The following is a 24593-nucleotide window of genomic DNA, read 5'->3' on the forward strand; positions in this document are numbered from 1 at the left end:
TTGGCCAGTGGTCCACGTGCCACATTCTTGTGGTGCGAGCGAGTCTCACGCATCGGGTATCCACCGCTGACTTCCCTACAATGTACTGTACTGTAAATGTTTATCGCCCCCCGGCGGGGGAGATAATGAGCTGAGTTAACAGAGCAGCGGGGAAGATGTACGCGACGTTGTCTAACACGACGGGTCCCGCTTGTTGTCCTTCCCCCGCACATCCGATGAGCACGGTTGGCTATGTACGGCGCGAAAGAAGTTCACCATACACGCATTGCTCCGTGAGATGTCCAAACGGCTCATTTCGTGGCAAGACATCGATGGCACAATGGGGATGACTTGGGGAGAAACATATCGAAGTGAATACAAAATAATATGGTATTATGACGATATGCTACCACCTGACTTAATACTGGTAGGAACCTCCTGGTTACACCAGCACACAGGGGAATATTGTGTCCGTCCGTGCGTCGTGCAGGGAGGGGCTGGGTGGGAAGGGAGGGGCTGGGTGGGGAGTGTTGTATATGTCGGGTTGTGAAAATTTGATTAAAAAAGAATAAAAAGTAAAGGAAGATTCAAAAAATGCGTAAATCTCATAAAGTATGCTTATTTATGTAATTATGCGCATAAATATTCAATAACCGTATTAATTTATGCTAAAGCTTGCGCTTATGTTAATGTGTGCAGTTATGATAATTGGGCTTAGCTTCGCTGCCTAGAGTAGTATCAATCGGGATATAACAATGATTCTTGCTTAAACATTTATTGGTTATATCCTAATGTGTTATGTTAGGTCTCCAAATTCATATCTCAACGCAAGATACAGTTCTTACCAATAACATTGTTATGCATGAACTTAAGAAAGAAACACTCAAACTATTCTGTGTTAAGCAATTTTAATTCTAAACAAAAACATGACACTCTAACATGCAAACTCTCATGCTTGGCATTATCCACTGTACCATCGGGGAAATTTTCTTCCGCGAGCAGTATAGATAACCATCAAGGATTGCGTTGTTTCACATTGGCAACCGCACATATCATTAATTCCACAGCGCAAGGCGAGCTTAGACGGCGATGGAGAGTCTTTAAAACAGGTAAGTAATGATATTCATACGAAAGGCAATAAAATAAATTAGCATACCCTAAAGACAAAGTATACGTCAATAGATTCATCGGCAAGATTATATATTCAACGAAATGTCTTATCACTCGATGAGCCACGACGGTGGGCGTGCCTTTTTACGGAAGATTAAAATCTCTGGCCAAACTTTAATTCGTGGACAAGGTTCTATGGCAAAGGAACAGGTCTAACACGACATTCTCTCAGGTTAACGATAAGTAACCTGAAAGGGGGGGGGGGTCTTCCTCGCGACGGCTGTTACTTTGTCCCACACAACTTCCAAATTTTCCGTTTTCTGTTTGGAAGTTAAATATGAGACTCACTTATACTTCTTATAGCATTATTGTAATTTTGATTGTAAGTGATTCAACGTTTGTTGTAGCCGGGTTCACGGTATTTCCATCGAGGTTTGATGATTTTTTTAATGGGGAGATGTTCTTTGCTTGTGTGTGCAAATCTTGCTATCCATGCTGTGGGAAGACAAAGGCGTTTGGGAGGCTTTTTCTCTATGGAGTACATTCCATCTTGGTTAGGTATGACTGACTTATTTCGCCTTTAATTCTTCTAGATGACCCTTTGTCTACTACTCGTACTTATTATTTGGTTTGTGTTTTATTCAAGATTGGTGATTTAGCATTATTACCACGTATTTTCATAGGCTTTGCTAACCTTCGTTTCACTGCCTGTAGCCTGGGTTTGTGCTGTTTGTTCTCGAGTTATTATTATCTGATATTCCGAGGCTAGGGAATTCGTTTTGGCTTAGGAACGACCCTGACTGCCATAATTATTCTTTGATGCTTCGGTCAGGTCGCGTAGAAAATTATTAAAGGTAACAATAACATTAGTATTGAATTAATAAATGAGGAGTCATGATCCACTGGTGTAGATTGTAGCCTGGTTTTTAATTGGAGTGAGTGTGAAGATCGATAATGTTCGCTTAAGCTTTGTCGCTAAGTTTTGGATTTTCGTTATTAGAAGAAACATGAAAAAGTTAACCAAAGCGAAACGCCTGTGTTCTCTTTCGTTGGGGGGGGGGGGGGCAAGTGTGTGTTTTTATGACTGACCCTTCCGTCCGTTGGCGGGAGGGTGGGTGTTCTTATCTTTTTATGGTTCAACTCCTGCCCTCTGGCCTGTGAAAGGCAGCTGTGGTGAGGGTGGGTGCTACAACCTTTGTTTGTGGCCCCGCGATTGAGGGGCTGGGGTGGGGGCTGGGTGGGGGCTGGGTGGGGAGGGGCTGGTCACCACGTGGTGCCCTTATAAAACTCAACGTTGAACCTACTCACGCCGGCTTGTGCCCGCTCTCACAATCGGGCATATTTGCAGGATACACCACGCCGCCGTTGACCCTGGCCATTGACCGAGCAACCCAACGTTCCTACCAGCTCCCTCCGCAGGAATGTGTTAAGCGGAGGTAGACGCTGCTGATTGAAGATCAGGGTCATACTGTGCATGACATCAACTCCCCCTCCTGGATACGTATAACCTTCGAAGAGTCCACGTGTCACGATGGCGGTGGTTGATGATGATGGGGGCGATGATGGGAAATGATTGTGGTGGTTGTAAGAGCACTATTAGTGGTGGTAGAATATGTGCATGGCGGTGGTGGTGCTTTTGGTAGAAATGGTGATGGTATATGATGATGGCAGCGGTTGTGGTCGAGATGCTCGTGATCACGGCGAAGGTCGTGGACTTGTGGTAAGTACAGCGATATCATGGTGGTAGTAGATGGTGGTGGTGATAATATCGATGGCTGTTGTTGTGGGATGACGGTGATGGTACAGATGATGACAATGATGGTGATAAGAGTAGTTGGTGACAACAATGCCTGGTTGTGGTAGAGATGATGACACACTCCCAATGCACACAGAAACAGGGACAACTCCTTCCCCAAGAAGCACTCTCGTATGTGGTTTATTATTTATTTACAAATCAAGAGAAAATTTATGTAGAATCATTCGATGCACTTAAGCGTAACAGCAACGAAAGGGGATTTAATTACAGAAAGCCAAATTATGTCGTGTCAAACACAGAGAAAACCAGCGTCATTACCATACAAGGAGGTGGCGTCACGTGTTATATACGGGACCTATAGACCTACAGCAAAGCATACGTGTATATGTAAATATTTATATATGTATACCGTCCCTAAATATCATTAAGTACCAACGAACCGTCTAAAAAAAGAGACCGGGCCTGGTGCATTGCGCAGTGTGACCCACGTGAACGCACGGGAACTGAGGGTTCATGTTCGACTCCCCCGGTCACTGTCAACTTATCATGAACTGATCGTAGGCGAGGCGGGTGCGTTCGCCGAGCGGATCATGGCTGCGCGCAACTCAATCGTTGCTCGTGTGTGGACGTACCCACAACCAGACGTCCACATATTAGCGACCCGGTTGCGCCGAGACGTGCAACCACCTGGTCGCCCAGGTGTGGACCCACCCCGCCTCATCAAAGGGAGGGACCGGAGGAAATTCGTCGCTTTCGCTGACAAAGTTGCCAAACTTGCAGTGTAGATGATTGATACATCGAGGTGCATCACTTGCTAGTGTCACTCCTGGCCCTAGGGGCCTCCAATCGAGAGCTCCTCCAGGAGGGTAATCGGCCAACTCTTCCACACGGACCAAGATGTCTTGGAAGAGACGGGGAGTACTCCCAATTAACCCCATCGCCAAAACGTTTCACCTTTGCCCCTCTGCTCCCGAAGGACCGGTGGTCGGCAGGGCAGCCTCCTGTGCACATGTCCATCAAAGCAGTGTTTTAAGTCTCGTGTTGACAGAAATGGCAGCGTCTATACACATCGCCTCTCCCTCCCGATCTAATGCGGCCAAGTACTGCCGACACCAGAGGCAAGCTAATGCCCCATGAGCGACGACTTCAGCAATATTTAATGAGCTTAAATCCGATGTTTTTAAAAGATGTTCTTTAAAACCCCCCAAAATCCCCCATGACCGTTGTCATGAACCATGCCAGGGTGACAACTCCAGCTACAGCCCTGACCCTGACATGAAGGCTGAGTTGAGTTGTCCAGGGCAGATCTCTGGGAAAATTCAGCACAACTTCAGGTTAGATCAATAGCCACGAACCGTGACTCTAACTTGAACACATCCCAAAACCAGACTAAATCAAAGCCCTGACACAGCTAAACAAGCGGCTTAACATGCTCAGAACCAAGGCTGTTTTACTGTGACCGGTTGCATAAAAGTGGGGGGTTTTGTCTCTGCTTAAGATGGCAAACTGAAGTCAACTCGATCGATTTTATGCAGTAATGTCGCGTCGTGGAACGGGCCCTGGTGAAAATAATTAAATGAGCCCCGACCACCATCTCCCTGTCCAATAGCCCCCCCTCCCCTCCTTTGATACCCTTGCGCCCATGAGCCAGTGCTATTGGACCGCCTGACCGCTCGAAAACGACGTCACTGGTTTTTATGCGAGCGAACATTGGCCCTGGGCACGATGACCAGCCCAATACGAGGCTTGGGCCCACGGCTCCAGCCCCGACCTGTTCAGCCATTGCCTTGTTCGGGGACAAAAACAACTGCGGGGTCCTGTCTCCTTCAGAACGAGGAGCCAAAGCTTTAACGAGATCCCAGGGCGCAGACACCCGTGCGAGTTTTGGTGGCATCAGCATGGGGCGTAAAGCCCGCGTGTGAAATGTACTTAGAACCAGGCAAGACCCCACCGAGACGTAATACCCATTGTCCACTAGCGCAACAAAGCCACACCAGCATGGGGCCAAAACGATCGGGTAATTTTCCACTGGTTTTTTGCCAGGCTAAGCCAGAACCAACCCGTGATAATCTGGCCCCACAACACACCTAAATCTTGTCTCGAATCCAAGCAGGACCATGCCCAGCGGTGAACCATACCGTCATCGGCACAGCTCGGTTGCTGCAGTGGAAAAACCTGGCCCCTCCTGAGCTGCGCTGGCTCGCCACGGCTCGGTTGTGCAATGGGAAAAATATTGGTAAAATGGGTAGCTCAACTTCGACGAACTTTCATTATTGTCAGTTATTGTAACGAGTACAAAGGTCTCCATCACCAACCATCGGTGGGAGGGGAAAAGGGGGGCAAACTCGGCGAGCCTGACGACTTTCGGGTGCTCCATCAACGAGTTTCTTCCTGCACAAGTTAATTTGGGGCAGGGTGGCGATGGCCCTCTTGAGCCCCAGTGACGTCCCGAGCCCTTATGCGTTTACATACCACGCTCGTTTTTTCATTCTCACGAGACAAATGAGTTCCCGTCTCTCCCAACCACCCAAACATCTTGCAGCATTTAACCCCCCCCCACCCCCACCACTGTGGAACGTGCCGTGCACCCCCACGACACGGCCCGTTCCTCGCAGCCTGTGTCGTAATCACGCGTTAATGTAAAACGCCACCGTTCTTGTACGAATCACCACCGGGGATGAGAGGAGGGGGGGGGGTGCAAAGGCGCGAAGCCACTGCTATTAAATCAGGATCTGCCATGGCGAATTACTGCTGCTCTGAATAATAAAGCAGCATCAGCAACAATCAATCATCATTGTTCGCGTGACACAGCAATGGTGACAGACGTTGCGCAACCACGGAACGATAATGACCGACAGCGCTTAAACATGGGCAGCTATCGATTGGCTGCGCCACGATTCTCCAGAGCGGTCGTGTTTTGCACGATAAAAAACCACCTCGCGCATGCAAGAGGTGTGAACACCAAAAAGTAAAGAGAGTGATAATATGGGACGGTGTGAAGAGCCAGCGGTGGGAATCGGATCGGGACCAGCACCACGGTCCGGTGGCCTCGATGTGTGTGAAGGGCCACGCCTGGTGAGGTTGCGAGTGAGCCAAGGCGACTACTCGTGTTGCATCGGTAGGCGAGCATTAGTTTCTATCAAACTTAAAAAAGAGACTCGTCACGATTCTGGGTGGTGCTTTCGGAATAGTTTTGGGGGTAATTTTGCGGTGAATGGAGCACCTCGAGCGGCTGCAGGGGTCACATGAGCGCGCTACGTACAACCTTCGTCGCAGGAAAAAAATGATTGCTTGCAAACACGGTACGATGCGGATAACACGAGCGTAATAAATTACTTTGATCAACACATCGATGCCTTGTCGACTCGTCGCTGGGGTTGGAGCTCGAGCGTGTCTGGATGGTTGGTTAGGGCTCGTATTGGGTGACCCGTGTGCTCCGCTGCCCTACTAACCTCTACCTCTGAACAATGTAATCTTCCGGAATTTATAAAGGACTAACTCTCAATGTCACACAGAGCAATTCACATCAACATGAAGCACAGACAGAAACGCAACGCAACACGACCATCTTATTTCAAAGTACGACCTTTTCATTTCGTGTTTTCCACTCCACTGTCGGGTGTTTGAAGCGCCATACCATGGACACGACCGCCTGGGCTCGCGTGCGCCGTTCCGAGTGTGGCGCACACACACAACGGTGTGGACTCAAACCGATGTCCCCCCCACCACCACTCTTTAGTGTGACATCAGCTCCGGCGTTTAACGATAGCCAAAAGGACCCGAGGAGGGGAACACACAACCGCGCCTCCCTGTAGATTGCATTTTATACAAATATGCGCTAAATATAATTCCTGGTTTAATTCATAAAGTCGCAGAGAAACACAAAACAGGCACAGGTCTAATCACCTTCAGGGCACGTGTCATATATATGCACGGTCTGTTCCAACTCAAAACATGTGGGGTCATGGGAAATTACGAAGGAATCGTTATGAATATAATCGTCATTATCGTTCTACTATAGACCTCTTCCTTAAAAGATAACAATGTACAGCGGAACACGCCTCAAGTTTTGTACAGTGGTACACGGGTGCAAATCTTAAGACACTGTAACCCGGGAACAGAAAGACAAAGGGGGGGGGGGACCAGGAGAGGGGGTAACAGGGCGACCAAAGCTATCCAATTATCCAATAAAGAGCAGCACGCTTGCGAACGAGGCCGTCAAAAAGTCTAAAGAATCGAAACCAGATGATAAAGATTGGTCGATATATATTAATTTTATTTCCGTATTGTAATTTAATTTACCAACCTTCTCCACCTATAAATTCCACCTCAACTTGCAAGTTAAGCCTGTGAAGGCCGGCTCTTGAACAATAGATCCCTGGCGTTTGCACGGTGGGCGCGGTGCATGAGCTGGGGACACCAAAACTGAATAGCGAGGGTCACATTGACAAGGGGAGGTCTGGCACAGTATGGGGTGGTGGGCTTATAGGTGGGGCTCGTACTCGCTGCCGATTGGCCAGTTCGTTACAATTATGGGTAGAGAGAGATGACGAGTGGCTGGTTGACGAGAGCTGGCTATTGCTTGGCAAATGTTCTATAAATGTTGCTTTGCCCTTCTGCACAATTGTAACATTTCAGCTTTTGGCCGCATTTCATTTCTGGTCTCGACAGTGTGGATCTCAGAACTTTTTGACCGCCGGTCGTGCGTGTGTGCAATTTTTTTTTACTTGACAACAGTACACAGGAAGCAAAAGGTGTGACTTTTATGCTGTAAACGCGATGTTGCCATGCGAAGCCTTCTTTGAACAACAGAGCCTCATGCGGAGTTTACATTATAGATCTATCGAGACTCGCAAAACTTCACAAAAACCAGGCCGATTGAAGTGCTCACAAGGCAGTGCCATTAGACGAGGGGACTGCCAATCAATCTTCACAAAATAGTGGATTGCTCGAACTAGACTCAATTACACGGAGTGGTGGAGGTGGTGGGGAGCAAGAAGTCACCCAGCGCTCGGGAACTCGAGAGATGCCCACGGCAACGCGCCGTGGGCGGAAGTGAACCGCGCCGTAGTGTTTTGAGTAAATTTTACATCGGCGGCGGCGGCGGTCGGGGATGGCGCAACGTCAAACCCGTAACGGCCGGCCCCACACGGCGACGGACAAGACAGGCCCCGGTATACGCAGGGCATCGCTCCAGCGGTGGTGCTGCCGCCGCAGACACGGAGTTCACCCTCCTCCCTCTGCACAATGCCTCTCGCAGATTCGTAATGCATTTTCTTTTTTTTTTAAAAGCAGAGCACGGTGAGAGAGAGAAAAAACAAAATACACACAACACCAAAAAAATTTAAACAAAAAAATAAAAACAAAAATACAAATCATCAAGACCACCTCCAGTGCAACAACGGAAAAATAACGGTACTATTATTTTGGACTCATTTAAAACGTGTCGCGCCGCGCCAAGCATATTGCAAGCAGTTAACGCTCTTTAGTACAGCTAGCGTACAACATACGTGTGTGGTCTACCCCCCCCAGTGGCCGAGCCACTCGCTTCAAAGGTGCTAACCAACAAACACTCTTCCACCTCGCAGCCACACGCCAAAGGGGTACCCACCCCAGAAAGCAAACACTCAGTCGCCACAGTAACTTTCACCCGGGGCGGTAATGTACATGCGCAGCACACAGCAGCGATGACTCCCCCCCAACCCCCACTGGCTCGGTCACCTCGCAGAACCGGCAACTGCCGCCCGTACCCGCACAAGGTCTGACGCTGGCAACGCTCGTGCGGTAGCGCCGGCGTGTTGGCAGACGAGCGCTGGTGCAAGACACCACGAGCGGAGGAGAGGGAGTACACGGCTGGCGAGTCGGTCAGATGGGACGGACGGCAGTGCCGTGCCGCGGATAAAAGGACGAAAATAAAAGTCGGCCGCTTGTCGTCAATCCCGATACGCGTGTGCACGCGAACACGCAACAGCGGGAGTTGGTCTACCACGGAAATGGAACGAGGAGGGGGAAATTAAAGCTCCCCGACAAGCAACAACCAGCCGTGGTCCCTTCAGCCCTCGCACACAGGAAGAAGACGGAGCTGCTGTTTGAGTCAGGGGCACAACGGGGAGAAGTGAGGCAGGGAGGAGGAAGGAAGAGCGGGTGACCAGAGCGCGGTAGGTGACGCGCACAAGGCACGTCCCTCCGTGGCCTTGAAGCAGGGCTGGTAGGACATAGCCTACCGGGTGACGTATGAAATGATGAAGTGAAGCACAGAGGAGACAGTGGGGAATGAGATGAAGACCGGAGGTGGGTGGGGAGGCCAGAGATGCCGAGGTGATATGGAATGCACGTTGAAGCCTGGCAGGTGGAGGGGGGGCATGGCGGAGGTGGCGTGTGAGCAGCTAGCGTTGGTCCCGGGCGGCTGGGTGGGCCCGGGTTGATCTGGGGGAGTGGGGGGGGCGTGGCAGGACGAGTGGGAGTCAGGGGCCAGGGCGAGTGGGAGTCAGGGGCCAGGGCGAGTGGGAGTCAGGGACCAGGGCGAGTGCGAGGAGGGGCGGGGAGCTCCGGCCTAGCAGGAGCAGCTGTCCTTAGCAGGCTGAGCGTCGCTGGCGAGGCGGCCGGGCTGTGGTGTGGCCGGCTTATGCTGCACGCCTGACTCGGCCGCGTTCAGGTCCAGGCTTCCGTCCTGGATGTTCTGGTAGATCTTCTTTGCCGTCTCTAAGAAGGCCTCCTCAACGTTGTCGCCCCTGGGACAGGCGGTGGTGGGGTGCGTGGGAGGGGGGGGGTGCAAAGACAGCGTGAAAACGTTAACACTCTACAATCTATCAAACAGCGAAGGCAAATGGTGCATACTTCTAAACGTGTGATTTTCCTCGGATATATTTACTATAAGTACAGAAGCCCAGGGGGTCGCCGTGCATTTGCATAACTGCACAAAGTCCTTTCCAGCACTGGTTTGCTTCTGAAAGTGTTGGGTGACACTATTTGGCCGGTTCTCTGCAGGGTCCCTAAGAGCAATCAGGTCATCTTTACGCGAGTTATCGTGACGACAAGTTACAGACAGAGCTCACGCGTTAACACCGTTAACCTCGTGTCAAAGCGTTAAAAACGATGTAACTCAAGCAACAAATAGCTGTCTATTTCATAGATATGCACAAGTTTAGTTGATTATGAAAAAACGTAACATTCACTTTTAGAGGTGTTGTCAATACATACGACTAGTAAGACCACTCCACTCTGCCGTCCATTCTGAGGAACATAAATGTCCGATACAGTGCAGGAAGTGGTGCACGCTCGACGCATTCATCGATTACGCTTCCTCTCTGCTGCGACGGAGGTGTATTGCTCCAAACACCGTCTAATACTACGTTTTCCTCTTTCAGGCAGTGCCATCTCATTTGTAAAAGACCGTCCTGTCTCAATAATATTAATACACAGCCAATCGGCCGCCTTCCCATTCCTGTCCTTCCACAATTTTTTTTTACACATCCCATCAGACAAACTTCTGGGACTGCACAATCTCAGAAGACATCACAGCGACGATACACTCTGCTGCTGCTGCTCCTCCCGACGTGGTTGTTGCTCTGCTTCCACATCAGCCGTAGGACAAGACTACCGCAGTGTGCAGTGACAAACAGATCCTGGCTGTTATTCTCAAGCATTAGTCTCTCCAATACAAAGCTGGAAACTTGGGAGACGCAGCATAAAAACGTATGTGTGAAAGTGTTGTTTCTTTGAGGTGCATCTTCCTTTAAGCCGCTTGAACGCAACACACTAGTGTCGTCATGCGTGCTACATAAAGCTTCTGACGCAAATGTAAAATTGTGACATTCCGAGCCCAAGGAACCATCACAAATACCACTGCAGAAAAACTAAAGGAATCTGCGATGTTCGGGTCGTCTCCTCATCTCCCCCGATGGTCGCAATCTATTACAAAAAACTGAATATCGTGGCCTTAAAAATAAAAAAATAGAAAATTGGAGACGTTTCGGGCAATGCCCTTCCTCATAGCATAGACAGAGAGACAGTGGAGAAGAGTTGGAGACTGCACTTGACACCACGGGGGTCTGATTTGAGTGTCTTTTTACAACTTGCTGTCCAATTTTACTGAGGAATCAGCCGTGTTAGGTAAACAAATGTGTATTTCAAGAGGAGGTATTACACTGTATATGAACCTACAAAGGAGAGGGTTTGTCGCTCGATCAACAACTATGTTTGGAGTGAACGGTGAGTCCTGCCGGCTGAAAAATATCATTCAGTTTGAATGAGGTGGCCTTCTCTCCTTTGTCTGGTCTCATTGCCAGCAGAACTCAAGTAAAGGTCGCATACCGACATGCCACTGGGGCTAAGGTCCCCACTGTTGAGGTGATGAGCCAACGGGTGGAACTAGAAAGAGCTTGGTCAATTAATTAAAAAAATATTGTAAACAATGAAGAACAGTTTTTTTACTTGGCCAATAGGGGCATGCCGACACTTACAAAACGAGCTTAGGTGTGTGCTTGCGTGAGCGTTTACAGGGATTTAATTCGGCGCTGTGTGACATTTTTGAAAGGCGTTTTGTAAAACTATTTGATAATCATTGTGCCTTGAGTAAAATAATCACCTTCCAGGAGCACAACCACACTGCTCAAAATACCAACCTTACTCGAAAATACCATACGTAACAGAAGCTGTCACTTTAAATTGTTGTGTTAAAAGGTAGTGTTTCAAATTATGATGTAAAAAAAATGAATGTGCAGCTCTGCATTTTTTTTGTTCATGCCACTGCTGCTTTAAGGGCCTCCTCACGACAGGAAGCTCGAGATGGCCTTTCCAATCAGGGTACTTTGGCCTACCCTTCCACGTTCAACAGATGTATTTGAAGAGGTAGAAGTACCCATTATTTTCCCAACCACAAAACAATTGCAGATGCCCTAGGTTGACGTCTCGGGCAGTGACCATCGTCCCCTGATTGAGGAATGGACAGTCTGACAAATGTACACATTTGCGTCAACTGCGGTGCACCCATTTATACTGCTGGCGGAGGCATAAAAAAAAACTTGTTTCAACTGCTGCGGGGCAGGAGATTGAATTGGTGACCTATGAAATGCATATCATTCTTTTCAAGTAATGGAATGAAAAATTATAAACAGCTTTTATCATGTCGATAAATATCTCGGTCATGTCACAGGCTGTCCTTTGAAAATGCCTTTCAACCAAATTACATTCCAATTGTGCTATCCCACATGTCGGGAGATGCAGAACCTTTTAATTTGGAATTCTGGCTGCAAGCAGCACATAGTCTGCTTTAATCTCAGGTGACCAAAACACACGTATTCGAATCCAGATCCTCAGCATTGGGAAATACGGTGAGTGTGTGTAGCTACAACAGTCGTTAGGTTTATTAGGTTGGGTATTCATTGAAATGAACCGGAGTATTCTAGCTCGCTTCATACTCATTCGCAAACAACCCCAAGTGAGGGCATCACTTACGTCTTGGCGCTGGCTTCCAGGAACAGCAGGCCTGCGAGGACCACACGGAGACAGCACACAGAGACACTATTAACCAATACTACATTGCATACAAGGATGTCACTATACAGGAGTTGTTCAATGTGTTAGTTCATTATATAACGTTGATGATTAGTCTTGGAATCTACTTTAGATTCTGAGTTTGTAAATGCTACTGTGTGCAGTGCTCTGTTCCAATGTGCTTCTGAATCCCGTTGGCCCTCTGGGCCGTGTTTAATTCTTGTACGAGGTGCAACATCAATACATGATTATAATGAGTTTATAGTATTACACAGTTGTGTCCAAATTCCAATTCAACAGGGAACAGGTAGTTCTGATGAGGAGTTTGCTTTCAAGCATTAAACAGCTATGCACTTTGCCTCTCCCCCAAAACAAATAACGTCAGAGTCAGGGACCCAGGAAATATTTCCGCACTCATAACACCACACACGGTGTACCTCTCACGATGGCTGCGGCTACTAGTCATGTGCCACCTACTGCAGGCTTCACACGACCCTGTCAATATTCAGTGACAACTTACGCACTGCGGCCAGTTGCGGAAAACACCGAGTGAAGAATCTCCCTTAGCCGACACCAATATATACAAGAGCTAAGTGCATCCATCGCACGCAAGTTGTTTTATGCAAACAACCCCCGGCCTAACGGAATGAGATAGATGGCCGAGCAAACGATAGGCGGTGTGTCGATTGCAAGTGTCCGATCGTGGCGAATCGCTTGTGGCCGAGCGGCCCTTCCCCACCATTCTCCTCCGCAAACTGCTTCGCCTCCTCGTACGTGACGTCCCTCTGCGCCTCCAGGTCTGCCTTGTTGCCGATGAGGAAGATCACCTGGGCGGGCAGAGAAGCCAGATCCACACCGTTGTGGGGTTCATGCACTGCTGAGATATCTGAATGGAGTTGAGGGTTGAGTGTGGTGTATGCTTTATCATTTCGGGGCTGGCGAGGGGAGAGAGAGGTGTGTGTGTGAGATGTACGCTGTATAGTTTTGGGGTTGGTGAGCGAGTAGTGGTGTGCGCTGTATAGGTTTGTGGCTGGCAAGTGAGTAGTGGTGGTGAGTGTGCCATATGCTGTACCGTGTTCGGGTTGGTGAGGTTCCGAGCGTCCGTGAGCCAGCTGCTGAGGTGGTTGTAGGTGCTCCTCCTGCAACGATGGCGCTCATCAACAACCAAAAGCTACCGGCACACTCGTAATGGCACAGCGGCAAGCTGGATACGCAACCATCACTATTTTTTGACAGCAGATACAGATCATTATTGTTAGCCGATAAAAAAGAACAATCATACGATTTTAATGGTGACGGTGGTCACCTTTTGTGGCGACAACGGTGATAGTGATGACAATGATGTCAATAACGATGAGCAACGCAGTGGTGTTGATGATGAAAGCAGTGGTGGCAATGTTGGTAAAGATGGACATGATGGCAGCAATGGTCTAGTGACAGTTGCGATGGTGGTTAAGGCGATAATGGTGTTGATGGTGGCATGTTGTTGATGGCAAGGATTATGGTGGCGGTGGTAGCTGCGGTGACACTGACTGTGACGATGGCTGCAATTCCAGTGAGTGGCGATGATGACAATTATTGTCTCCCACTTTGCTCATGAGCAAAGAGAATTGTTTCAGTACCAACTTTGGGTGCCAAATACCACCAAATATCTGCCATGAGCAGTATCCATCATGTGAATACACTGTATTATAGACACTCGTCATATTTATTCTAATATTCTGCAGCTGTTTCATATCACATTCGTTTCTTTTTTCCCCCCAAAAACATTCTCTATCGAACATACGATAATAAACCTTCTTTAACTACCATTTTCTCATAAAGAGTTGCCACAATGACTTTGCCACCAAACACATTTGTGACTTAGAAGCAAACCGCTCCAATCAAATCCGATAAAGGCATCTTTGGGGGCACCGTCTCAAACGCCTCGTACCTGGTGATGTCGTAGACCATGAGGGCGCCGGCGGCGCCGCGGTAGTAGCTGCGCGTGACGGCGCGGAACCGCTCCTGGCCGGCCGTGTCCCAGATCTGCAGCTTCACCTTCTGCCCGGACACCTCGATGATCCGCGTGCCGAACTCCACGCCGATCGTGTGGGGACAGTCCGCCATGACTGCACGCGAGAGCGCCGCACGGGAGGGTAAACGTTCACACGTGCGCATGTAGCGAGCATACTTATGCAAGCGCGCACGTAAGAGTGCGCGTGTACACACGTGTACGTAAGCAGACAAAATGCAAATAGCCCCCGGATCGCCTATACAGGCAGTTGGGGGCAAGTGCTGTTCACAAGCAACTATGAAGGCCAACACGGCGCACGTGGGGGGTTTGTGGCCGGCACCACGTCCAGCTGCCTTTGCCTCACGAGTGGTGATAAATACACACCACACGAGGTACTCACTTAAGGCTGAGCTGACCAAGGAGAGGCCCAGAATCGGTTTAGATATTTGTCACTCATGTTGGCCAACCAAGAATCGAACGCGGGACGCAGGTTCATACCACAGTGCGCTAACCACTGCACACAGATTACGAACACACGTAAGCACACATGTGGATGTATTCCTTTTTAGCATCTTCATCCAGGGATTTTTACAGCTGGTTGTATTAAAATAGGTTTTCAAAACGATGTTTCGTTACTTATTTTAGTCTTAAGCAAAGCTATGTCGAGCGTCTTTAGTTGTGGTAGCATGTCAACTATTTTAAAAAACTTTTTTATTTCACCAGGTAAGGCCCACTGAGCTACGTAGCTCTTTTTCAAAAGCGAGCTGGTCACAAATGATAGCTCAACCAAGTGGCTTATAGTATGGAAATTTTAAGCAAATACTCTAAACACATGTTTCTAAATGTGGAGGGAAAAACCGGAGGACCCGGAGAAAATCCACGCGACCACGGGGAGAACATGCAAACTCCAAATATATAGGCCTCAAGTGTCGAGATTGAACCCACGACCTCCTGCATACCAGATGAGGTAGCTAACATCAAGCCACCTCGGCGCCCTTATAGATGCTTATACAAGTTACATTTGTCTTGTACAAGTAGAAACTAACACATCCAATCACACATGTACACAAGCACACGAGAATACCAGGCTCGGGCTGACAGATGTCAAGCAGATGGCAGTACAGCAGTGGATTCCCGAACCTATGTGCGTATTGCTACGCGTGTGCTACGCGTGTGCTACGCGTGTGCTACGCGTGTGCTACGCGTGTGCTACGCGTGTGCTACGCGTGCTACGCGTGTGCTACGCGTGTGCTACGCGTGTGCTACCATCGTGTGCGTGCGAGTTTCCCCCGGGTGCTCCGCCTACATGAAACTCATTGATGGAATGGGCCAAACAGCATAACGCGGGGTGCTTCTGAAAAATAGTCTGGAGACTCACGTTGTTATCAAACTGTTCTTATCTTGTCAACGGCCAGTCAGGGGAGTTTTGTGGAAGGTCGGACAAGTCAGGGGGCTTCAAGGTAGAGTGAGTGGCTCACAGTCGGTAGGTTGCGAGTTCAAATCCTGGTTGGGGGTTGTCGCAGCCCCTCATCCCGAGGGAGTTGATAAAATAAGTAGCAGTTTGTGGGGAGGTCAACAATTGCTTTGCTAGGGATAGACTCTCTTCTGCCACAGGAATGTGGAATTTACACCACTGGGTCTGGGGCTGCGAACAATAAATTAGCACCAACGCAATGCTCATTCGAGCTGGAAATCACTTTTAACATTGACAGAAGGCACCATTCATTTTCCTTTTACCCACACAAGGTTCATGACACATTCTGACTCCCCTTGCTATAGAGATGTCAGTTACATGCCAACATGAAATGTTAGTAGCCCTGAAGAGATGGGAATAAACTCCAAGGTATGTGTTTACATGTGCTCATTCGTGATCCCATCGCTAAGCCCAGAACTCACATTTCTTCTCTGTGAACTGATGGAGCAAGCAGGACTTCCCCACTCCCATGTCACCTGGAACGTGCGGGAGGAGGGGGGTACGGGGGACAAGGGCACACGCGGTTCAATGCATGAAGCATGAATTGCAAGGATAAATTACATTCAACAAATCGTTACAGCCCAATATTTATACGACACCTTTCACTGAAGACTCGCACCCCAGATAATCTTACAGTGTGCGATGCACACACTCTATGACATCACTGCCAGCGCTGTCGACTGCTAATCATGCAAATTAACCCAGGGTGATGCAATGTCAGCAACGACGCACACTGGCAAAGCCTGCCCTACAAAAATGCCTGGAGCAGCACTAAAGGCGACGGCATATTTGCGGATTTATGCAAGGCGACTGCGTGGTGCACAGATCGGTTTAAATCAAGAGTAGATTTGGTATTTGTGCCATTCTTATTGTGCAAGGCCATCACAAAGGCACTGTTTCCCAGTCTGCAGTAGTTTTGCAGTACGGGACGATGTTGCTTTGTGCAATCCCAATTCATTAATCTGCGGATACATTTTTCAAAGGAGGCTAACTCAGACCGTGATACCAGCACACGTGGCCCCGCTCTTTCATATAACGTTGCAGGATCTTTGAATCGCCATTGTGAAGCAAATGGCACGGAGGCACTTGCTGGTTATTCCACCCGCAGCGTTAACCAGGGCGGCGGTGGGACTCGCATCGCGAATCTCTGCAACGAGCGGCGAAGGCGCTACCGAAAGTGTGTCCGTGATTGTTGTAATTTACACGAGCGACAAACACGACCGGCCTCGTCTCCCCTCCGCCTTCCCACTTCCCCTGAAATAATAACAGCAGAAATAACTCAATCGTGTCGTGATGAGTCACCGCAATTTTTCCGCGTGTTATAAATACACCAAGTTGCGGCGTGACGCCAGAGGCTGGCTCCTGCTCCCCCTACCAGGGGGCAGAGGGCTTTAAACCCGATTTAATGTGCGACTTGCGCCCAACAAAAACAACTGCATTTTCTTGCTTTTGAATGAGCGTGACATCACAATAATCACGTGCACTTTACGTCGTAAAAACAAGCGTCGGTAACGGCATGGCGCAAGATGGGAAGCAAGTCCAATCAACCAGAGCCTCGCTTTGACAAAATCACTGTCGAGTTTTCAGGAATATGCAAGGATTAACTTGACACAGCTCTGTCTGGGTAGGCAACCCAGAAAATATTTCCACACCCAGGCACGCAATATTCAGTATACCTCCTCTCACTATGGCCATGGCTTACTGGTCACACGCCACCTACTCAAGTCTACCAGCAACCAGGAAAATGTTCCGTGCGACATTCATCCGTAGTTACTTGCAAAACTTAAGGGCCATATCCTTAGTGACGGCTCATCTCTGGCTTGGCCGGCGAGTACATTTCAAAGATATACAAGTGAGCGGTCCAGCCATGGCTTGGCTCAGGCTCAACTCATGAAAATCCTAAGCATGCATGGGACCAGCTCAGAACCGGCTCAAGTTTAATCTGGCTTTAAGCCAGCTCAATTCAGCTACAGCCAAACTTGAACGAAGCACGGCCCAAAGTGTTTATAAACCAGGTAAAACCATAACTACGTTATGAGGTGGTGTTTTCAGCATTTCCAGCATCTTCGGCTTCCCTGCCATGTGTGCTCTCCCGCCCTCCCACCTCCCTGCGCCCCGCACTACGCAACTCCCCCCCCCTCCTTATCTCCTCCCCCCCCTCTTATTTATATCGCGTCTTGTTTCACTGCAGCTCTCTTACCCATTCCAGCAGTTGCTTCTGGCTGTGGTGGTCCCACCTGATGACGAGCGCTTGTGTTGCGCCAGAAACGTCGTGATTGAATTTATTTCATTTTTATATATTTTTTTACTTTTATTATTTTTTACCGAAAGAACCAAAGAGAAGGGAAACGAAAGTGATGAAAACGAGTCACTTTTGAACCCCACCGTTTAAATATCGCCACCTGTTTGCACAGCAAGAGGCAGTCACTCACGGTTTACTCACCTAGAGAAACGCGTGCACCTCAGCGGCAAAAGTTAATCATCACACAGAGGCGGGGGGGGGGGACCTACTGTGCGATAAACGCTGGCGCCATAAGGCCAGAGCCGGCGGCAGCCCGCACAGCACTCACCGATGATGATGTACTTGAAGATGTACGAGTAGTTGTAAGGAGCGGCGGCCATGACTGCTCCTGGCTTGCACGGGGCGCTTGCAACCCTGAAGCAGAGCAAGTTCACAAGCACACAAAGTTCAGCCCGACATGCAGCGTGAACAGCGGGAACAACAGTGTGGTCCAGGCAGTTGATAAAAGATTTGCATTTTTTTAAAGCAATTACAATTTGAATTAAATGTCAGGGAGCCTTATATCTCATCTCAATCATTTCAAAGCTCAGTTGTTATTCTTTTGTAGCCAGGAGACCCAATGATGACAGCGGTCCCTGTGCGGCACAAGGTGACGCAGCACCGGCCTGCAAGTCTGCATTAGTTTGTCAGTAGGGGGCAATGTTGCTATTGGTTATTATAATTATAAGTAATTTGCGAGTAGCATAGTAGGTATGGCCTTTGGTGCAGGGAATGAAATGGGGCCCCACTCTTTTCGTAGCCGGCGCTTGTGTCCCTCCAGCCCATGGATTCTCAAGTGAAGATGCACTGCTCGCATGCTCAATAGCTCCGCCACTGGCAAGGGCTGGTTGATTACAGAGTTGTCAACCTCCCAAACCTGCTGTGCTGCGAGGCTACCAGGAGGTGGCAGTATCAAATGTGAGAATTGTACATACAGTGAACTCGGTTTACGCTGCCATCGATTCACGATATTTCGATTAACGATCCGCCCTCCCATAGGGGTCCCATTGTCTCTATTAACAATCTTGATTTGAAGCTTTCGTGACTGCAGGAATCCATACTCTTTGGTTCTTTCGGTAAAGTCACGTAGGTAGAAATTAAACATAAATCGCGACGTTTCGGGCGCAACACAAGCGTCCGTCATCAGGTGGAAAAGCAGTCTGCTGCTGATCGCGATTATTTTTATTTTATACCTACGTGACTTTACCGAAATAACCAAAGAGTATCTATTAACGATGTTTACAATTTCACGAGGCTGCCAATTTCTGCCAATCGGAGCACTCCTAAGAGGACTCAGCAGACCTCAGCCAACCAAAGAGGCCCTTTTGAGCGTTTGGAGAGCAACTGGCTGCTCGCTTTCAATGTTTGATGTTCGTTGCTTATGGAAACAGCTCTTGAATACTTCGTGTTTTTTTTACTTAAAAGCTAAATAAGATCGCTAAAAATGGCCCCTAAACTGAAGGTGAAGAAAGACGAGAGAGTGAGAAAAATAATTATTGTGCAAATTAAGCAAGAAATTAATCCATCCATCTTCTTACCCGAAGGCAATAATTTTTATATAATGCTGTATTTATTCATTATGTATCCATGTTTATAATAATATTCATGATTTCATGTTCTTGTTACGTTTATTCAATAAAATTGCGTGCTTAAATATTATAAAATGTTTTAGGGTGAAAAAGGTCAACTTCCAATCGACTTGGAACAAATGAAGCCTTTAACGTGCATTTCCTATATTCCATTAACAATAATTTCAATTATCGATGGTTTTTGTGGAACCATTCAATATCGCTAACCGCAGGACCACTGTACTCTATATACTTTATTTATATTTAATTATGAAGTGACTTGCTCACCTTTTCTCTATTTTGCACTCGTTTTTGTATCGTTTACTATTGTAACTTTCTGACCCGCCCCTACTGGACATTTGTGAAAAAGGCCTTTATATCTCATCGGATTCCGATTTCACCATCTTTCCATGTACATAAGCACGTGCCAATTGAATCGCTCCCTCTTTCCAATGGACATCCTCTCGGGCATGTTCCTTCCTTTGGCTATCGCCGTCATTCATCTCCACCACCGGACAACATCCCTCCGAGCAAAACGTCCTTGGCCACGCTTGTGTGTGCGCTCTATTTCACGCGCACATAATCCTTGCTTGTCCGTACTTTTCAGCCTGACAAAGCAGTTTGCGAAAAATATACATTTGTTCTATGGCCAAATCATACGGTATTTGTCTGATCACTCAGAAGCTAAGCAGATTTGGGCCTACATGGTGCTTGGGGCAAGCGACCACAAAGCTAAAAAAACAAGTGTAATAGGCATTGTGGGCAGTAGGGGGCAGTGCAGCAAAATCCACTGCTGTTTTGTAACCGCCCCAAACCCGCGGCATTTACCAACCCACACTGCCCAACGTGAAGCAGTTACGGTCAGGTAACTCTCTCACTGTCTGCATGGCATGAGGCTCTCATCCAGCAGTGAACTGATAAATGGGCTGTACACTGCTGGATGATTTCAACGACATGCTGCAACTTGGAATGAAATTTTAATTCACAAACGTCCGAAACTAAATATTTTTCTTATGAATTAAGCTTCAAGCGCACGCCGTACAAGCCTGAAAAACAGGCAAGGTGTGTAGCTACGGGCGCTGTTTGTTTTTTTGGGTCATGTCTTGCGGTAACAGCTGTTCACCTCGCCGTGTTTTGGCGAGGCGAGGAATTGCGGAGTGAGAGTGCACCATGACAGCAGTGACACTCATAACACGAGTGGGCGGCTACAGCGGAGAGGGGGCTCCCGACACCGACCCGGATTTTGGCGACCGCACACTCGCATACTACGCCTCCACGGTTGGGTAAAGCAGCGGTGTGGAGCTTTAAATTAAGCGCCCACAAAGTAAACAAGGGAGACCGTATTGGCGGTGTTGTAAAGCACATACACAAAACATTCACTTCTAGCACTGCCTTTAGCACAACAACACAAAAGCCAGGTTACATTTCCCCTACTTTTAAAACTACCTATTACAGGGCCAAAAATGTGCTATGTGCCAGACATTTGGAAACAAAAATTGCCATAATTTCCAATACCAACAATGAGACAAATCGCCCAAGTGACATGTGTCGGCTATGTTAAGATGTGAATTGGGTCTTAAAATAAACGTTCTGTTACACTGTAGCATAAATGGCAGGATGCGTGTGTGTGTACATTTTCTTTAGCGACGCTTTAAGTTACCTGGGAAAAAACTAAATTATTTAACAATGGATAAGGATTTCACATCCACAGGAAACAAGGCCTGGGCAACATTACAGATCAGCTGCACATTGTGGAAAATGGGTGTTACAACTTGCACACTCAGGCATTTGTGGTGTTTATCGCCTTTGGCGAAATGTAGTCGTATTAACCACGTACGCGAGGATATTCAATCACTACACATCAAGGAAGAATGCACGAGGAAGCTATGTTCAATGAAAATTGATACAATTGGCACCATTTCAAAGGGTGCAGTGCTCACAACTTTATTTACAGCCCTTTAATTATCCACTGCTGGATGAAGGCAGCCTCATGTCACGTCGGTCACAGGGGTAGTCTGACCATACTTCACCAGGCAGGTCAGTGCGGGTTGGTGAATGCGAGGACCCAGGCCTGGTTCAGATATCACTCGCCATTAATTTAAGGCCGAGTCGACCTAGGAGATGCCCAGGACCGGTTCAAATATTCATCATTGGTATCGGCCACGAGGGAAAATCGAACTCGGGTCGCTGGGTTTGTAGCAGTGCGCTTGTGAAAGGAACACACATCCATGCACGATGAGGAAGAGGTGGTGGTGTCAAGTGGATGGAATTTGATGGAAACGCGGTGCCACTAGTCGACCTTTACAGATAATTTTCAATTGTGTTGCAAGAGTCACGGTGTGTCAAGTCGTTAGTGGCCACGGGGTCACGGCGATGATTGGAGTGGGACCTTTCATTCAGGCGAGCGTTTTTTCGTGCTCAGCCAACGGTTTCCACGGAGTCACCTGATCAGTCACCCGATGCGCCCGTTTATTGATACTTTTTCAAGGCAATAACTTAAAACAATCGGTTTGAGTCATTGTTGAAGGCGCCATGGCGCAGGAAGAAGAGGCAGCAGCTACTGTCAGGGCGTGTCGCTCTAAACAGAAATCTAATTACAGTGGCCGCATGACGGGCGGTATGCTGTGCTCAGCCACAGAGAAGCTGTTTACACAAAAGACCATCTGGCAAAATGCAACTAGGATAGCGCACACACACGCTCGCTCAAACACACACACACGTAGGGAATCACAAACTAAGCTACGGAGCAGTTATCACGTGCTTGCCACTTCTCTCACATTTTGATGAAAATGAAAACAGAACAACACCGAAAACCACTGGGTCCCACCATAAACACGCAAGTCCTCAGCCAAATTCCACTGTACAAGGGGGAAGAGTTGAAATCGCACCGGAAAGATCAATCACCGCCCGTTCTCATGTGACAACAACATGGCTGGTGTCACTTTTTTGCCAGATCACAGGGTTACCAACCCAACCAACATTTTACCTTTAACCTCCAGCTGTGTGCCAACCATTGTCAGGCAGTGCTAGAAAAAAAAACAAATGGCTGCATTGCGTGGCCATAAAAAATGGGGCTGTTCTTTAAATTTGCTAAACTCTGAGAATGACTGCTGTAATAACCCAGTATCACCACCTTCCCATGTTACACCCCCCCCCCATTCCATGGACAAGCCTTCTACCCCGAGTACGACAAGTGGCGAAACAGGTTGTTCAGGGTGCAACCTATCTTTCCTGAACCACTAGGTAACCTGATCGTAGCCCACGATATACATACGCAGACAATACGCCTCCTTCCCATGTGTCTCGCCACATTAAAAATAAGTGTATTGTCTTACACATCCCATCGGCCACAAGGCCTTCTGGGAGGAATAACCACAATACCGTTCACCTACCACCCAGGGATAGCCAACCCCAATTTATTACACCCTCAAGAGTGCTGTGTTATGCTGGCCGCTTTGCGTTGTAGGCCTGTGAGCCTGTGCTCAGCAAACGTGATGATACAATACTTCCACTAGCACCAGACCTGTAACCAGTCCTATTAAAATGTAACCAGTCGTACTCTAATGTAATCTGTACTGACCGAACCAACCAGACCCAACTAAAAGTGACTCAACTCTGTCCAGATAAAACAGAAATTGACTAAAACCAAACCGGATAAATACGGTCCACAACGAAGTAGTCTGCAAATAGTGTAACATTAAACCCATCAAAACACGACCCACTCCAACTGGGCCAGATCCGACAAAACGAACCACAACGACTCTAATCTAAGGGCACAGAAGAAACATCCATGTGACAAAAAACAAAATGAACCAAACTTGAACCGACAAAAATGCCCCAACCGAAGCGGCCCCAATAGAGCCGGGCCGGCCCAAACCGACCCAACCGGGGGGCCCTAACCGAGCCCTAACCGAGCCGGGCACGGCCAAACCGAGCCGGACCCGGCCAAACCGAACCAGACCCGGGCCCTAACCGAGCCGAGCCCTAACCGAGCCGGGCCCGGCCAAACCGAACCAGACCCGGGCCCCAACCGAGCCGAGCCCTAACCGAGCCGGGCCCGGCCAAACCGAACCAGACCCGGGCCCCAACCGAACCAGGCCCGGCCTAACGAGGCCTTACTGAGTCAGACAAAAAAACCCACCGCACAACCGAACCAAATGAGGCCTCAACCTGGTCCCAATTAAACCAGTCCCAGACCCAACCTAACCGAACTCGACCCCAACCGGATCACAATCCAGCCCGACACGAACCAAATATAAACCCATCGAACCCGACTCATCAATCCAGACGAACGCCGAACGGCACAACCTCGCGATAGAACCCCGGCCATACGAGCTGCGCGCGTCAACAAACGTGTTGTTCACCGTCGCCAAACAACAACCCAGACCCCGAGACCCACGCCAGGTGCCCCACCATCACCACCACTAGGCCCGCAGCTGCGCCCGTCAGACGCCTGAGGCCGCCTGCTCCAACACAAAAACAGGGCGGCGAAACACGACGCCCTGTAAATGTTTAAAAAAACAGAAACACCCTCAAAACGCGACGCTTAGCGTTAGCTGCCGCTACTAATACCTCGAGAAATTAAACTGAAGTCGCAATAAAAACGACAGCAACAACAGCAGCAGCGGCAGCAGCAGCTATGAGGAGGTGTGAACCAGAGCCCGAGACGGGAGGTTGGGGAGGCGCGCAGCCGCAGCGCAGTTGACCTCAGCACCGGCGCTCACCGGGCCAAAGGGACGATGAAGAGGGAGCTGACGAGGGCGACGAGGTAGTGAAGGAGCTAATTTGGGTTGACGAGCAATTAGCGAGGAGGAGGAGGGTGGTGGTGGTGGAGGAGGAGGTAGCGAAGAGGAGCAGGAGACGAAGAGGAGGAGCCGAGGCGCTGGGCCCGGGGACGCGGCTTCTTCCGGATCGGCCAAGATGGCGGAAGTGCG

At 48.7% G+C, this 24593-nt stretch overlaps 1 protein-coding gene across 1 annotated transcript; it reads right to left on the minus strand.

Annotated features, from left to right (window-relative positions):
* Nucleotides 1-870: 870 nt before the first annotated feature.
* Nucleotides 871-24593, minus strand: RAB14 (RAB14, member RAS oncogene family). The gene is made up of 8 exons (XM_078865296.1): nucleotides 24384-24593; nucleotides 18381-18466; nucleotides 16233-16286; nucleotides 14274-14451; nucleotides 13413-13479; nucleotides 13080-13167; nucleotides 12302-12332; nucleotides 871-9576 (listed from the first exon to the last, which is right to left on the minus strand). Exons 2-8 carry the CDS (start codon nucleotides 18430-18432, stop codon nucleotides 9399-9401), a joined length of 648 nt encoding a protein of 215 aa, XP_078721422.1. The 5' UTR covers nucleotides 18433-18466; nucleotides 24384-24593; the 3' UTR covers nucleotides 871-9398.

This window comes from Lampetra fluviatilis, chromosome 20 (genome assembly GCF_964198595.1).
Source record: "Lampetra fluviatilis chromosome 20, kcLamFluv1.1, whole genome shotgun sequence".
Lineage (NCBI taxonomy): Eukaryota > Metazoa > Chordata > Hyperoartia > Petromyzontiformes > Petromyzontidae > Lampetra > Lampetra fluviatilis.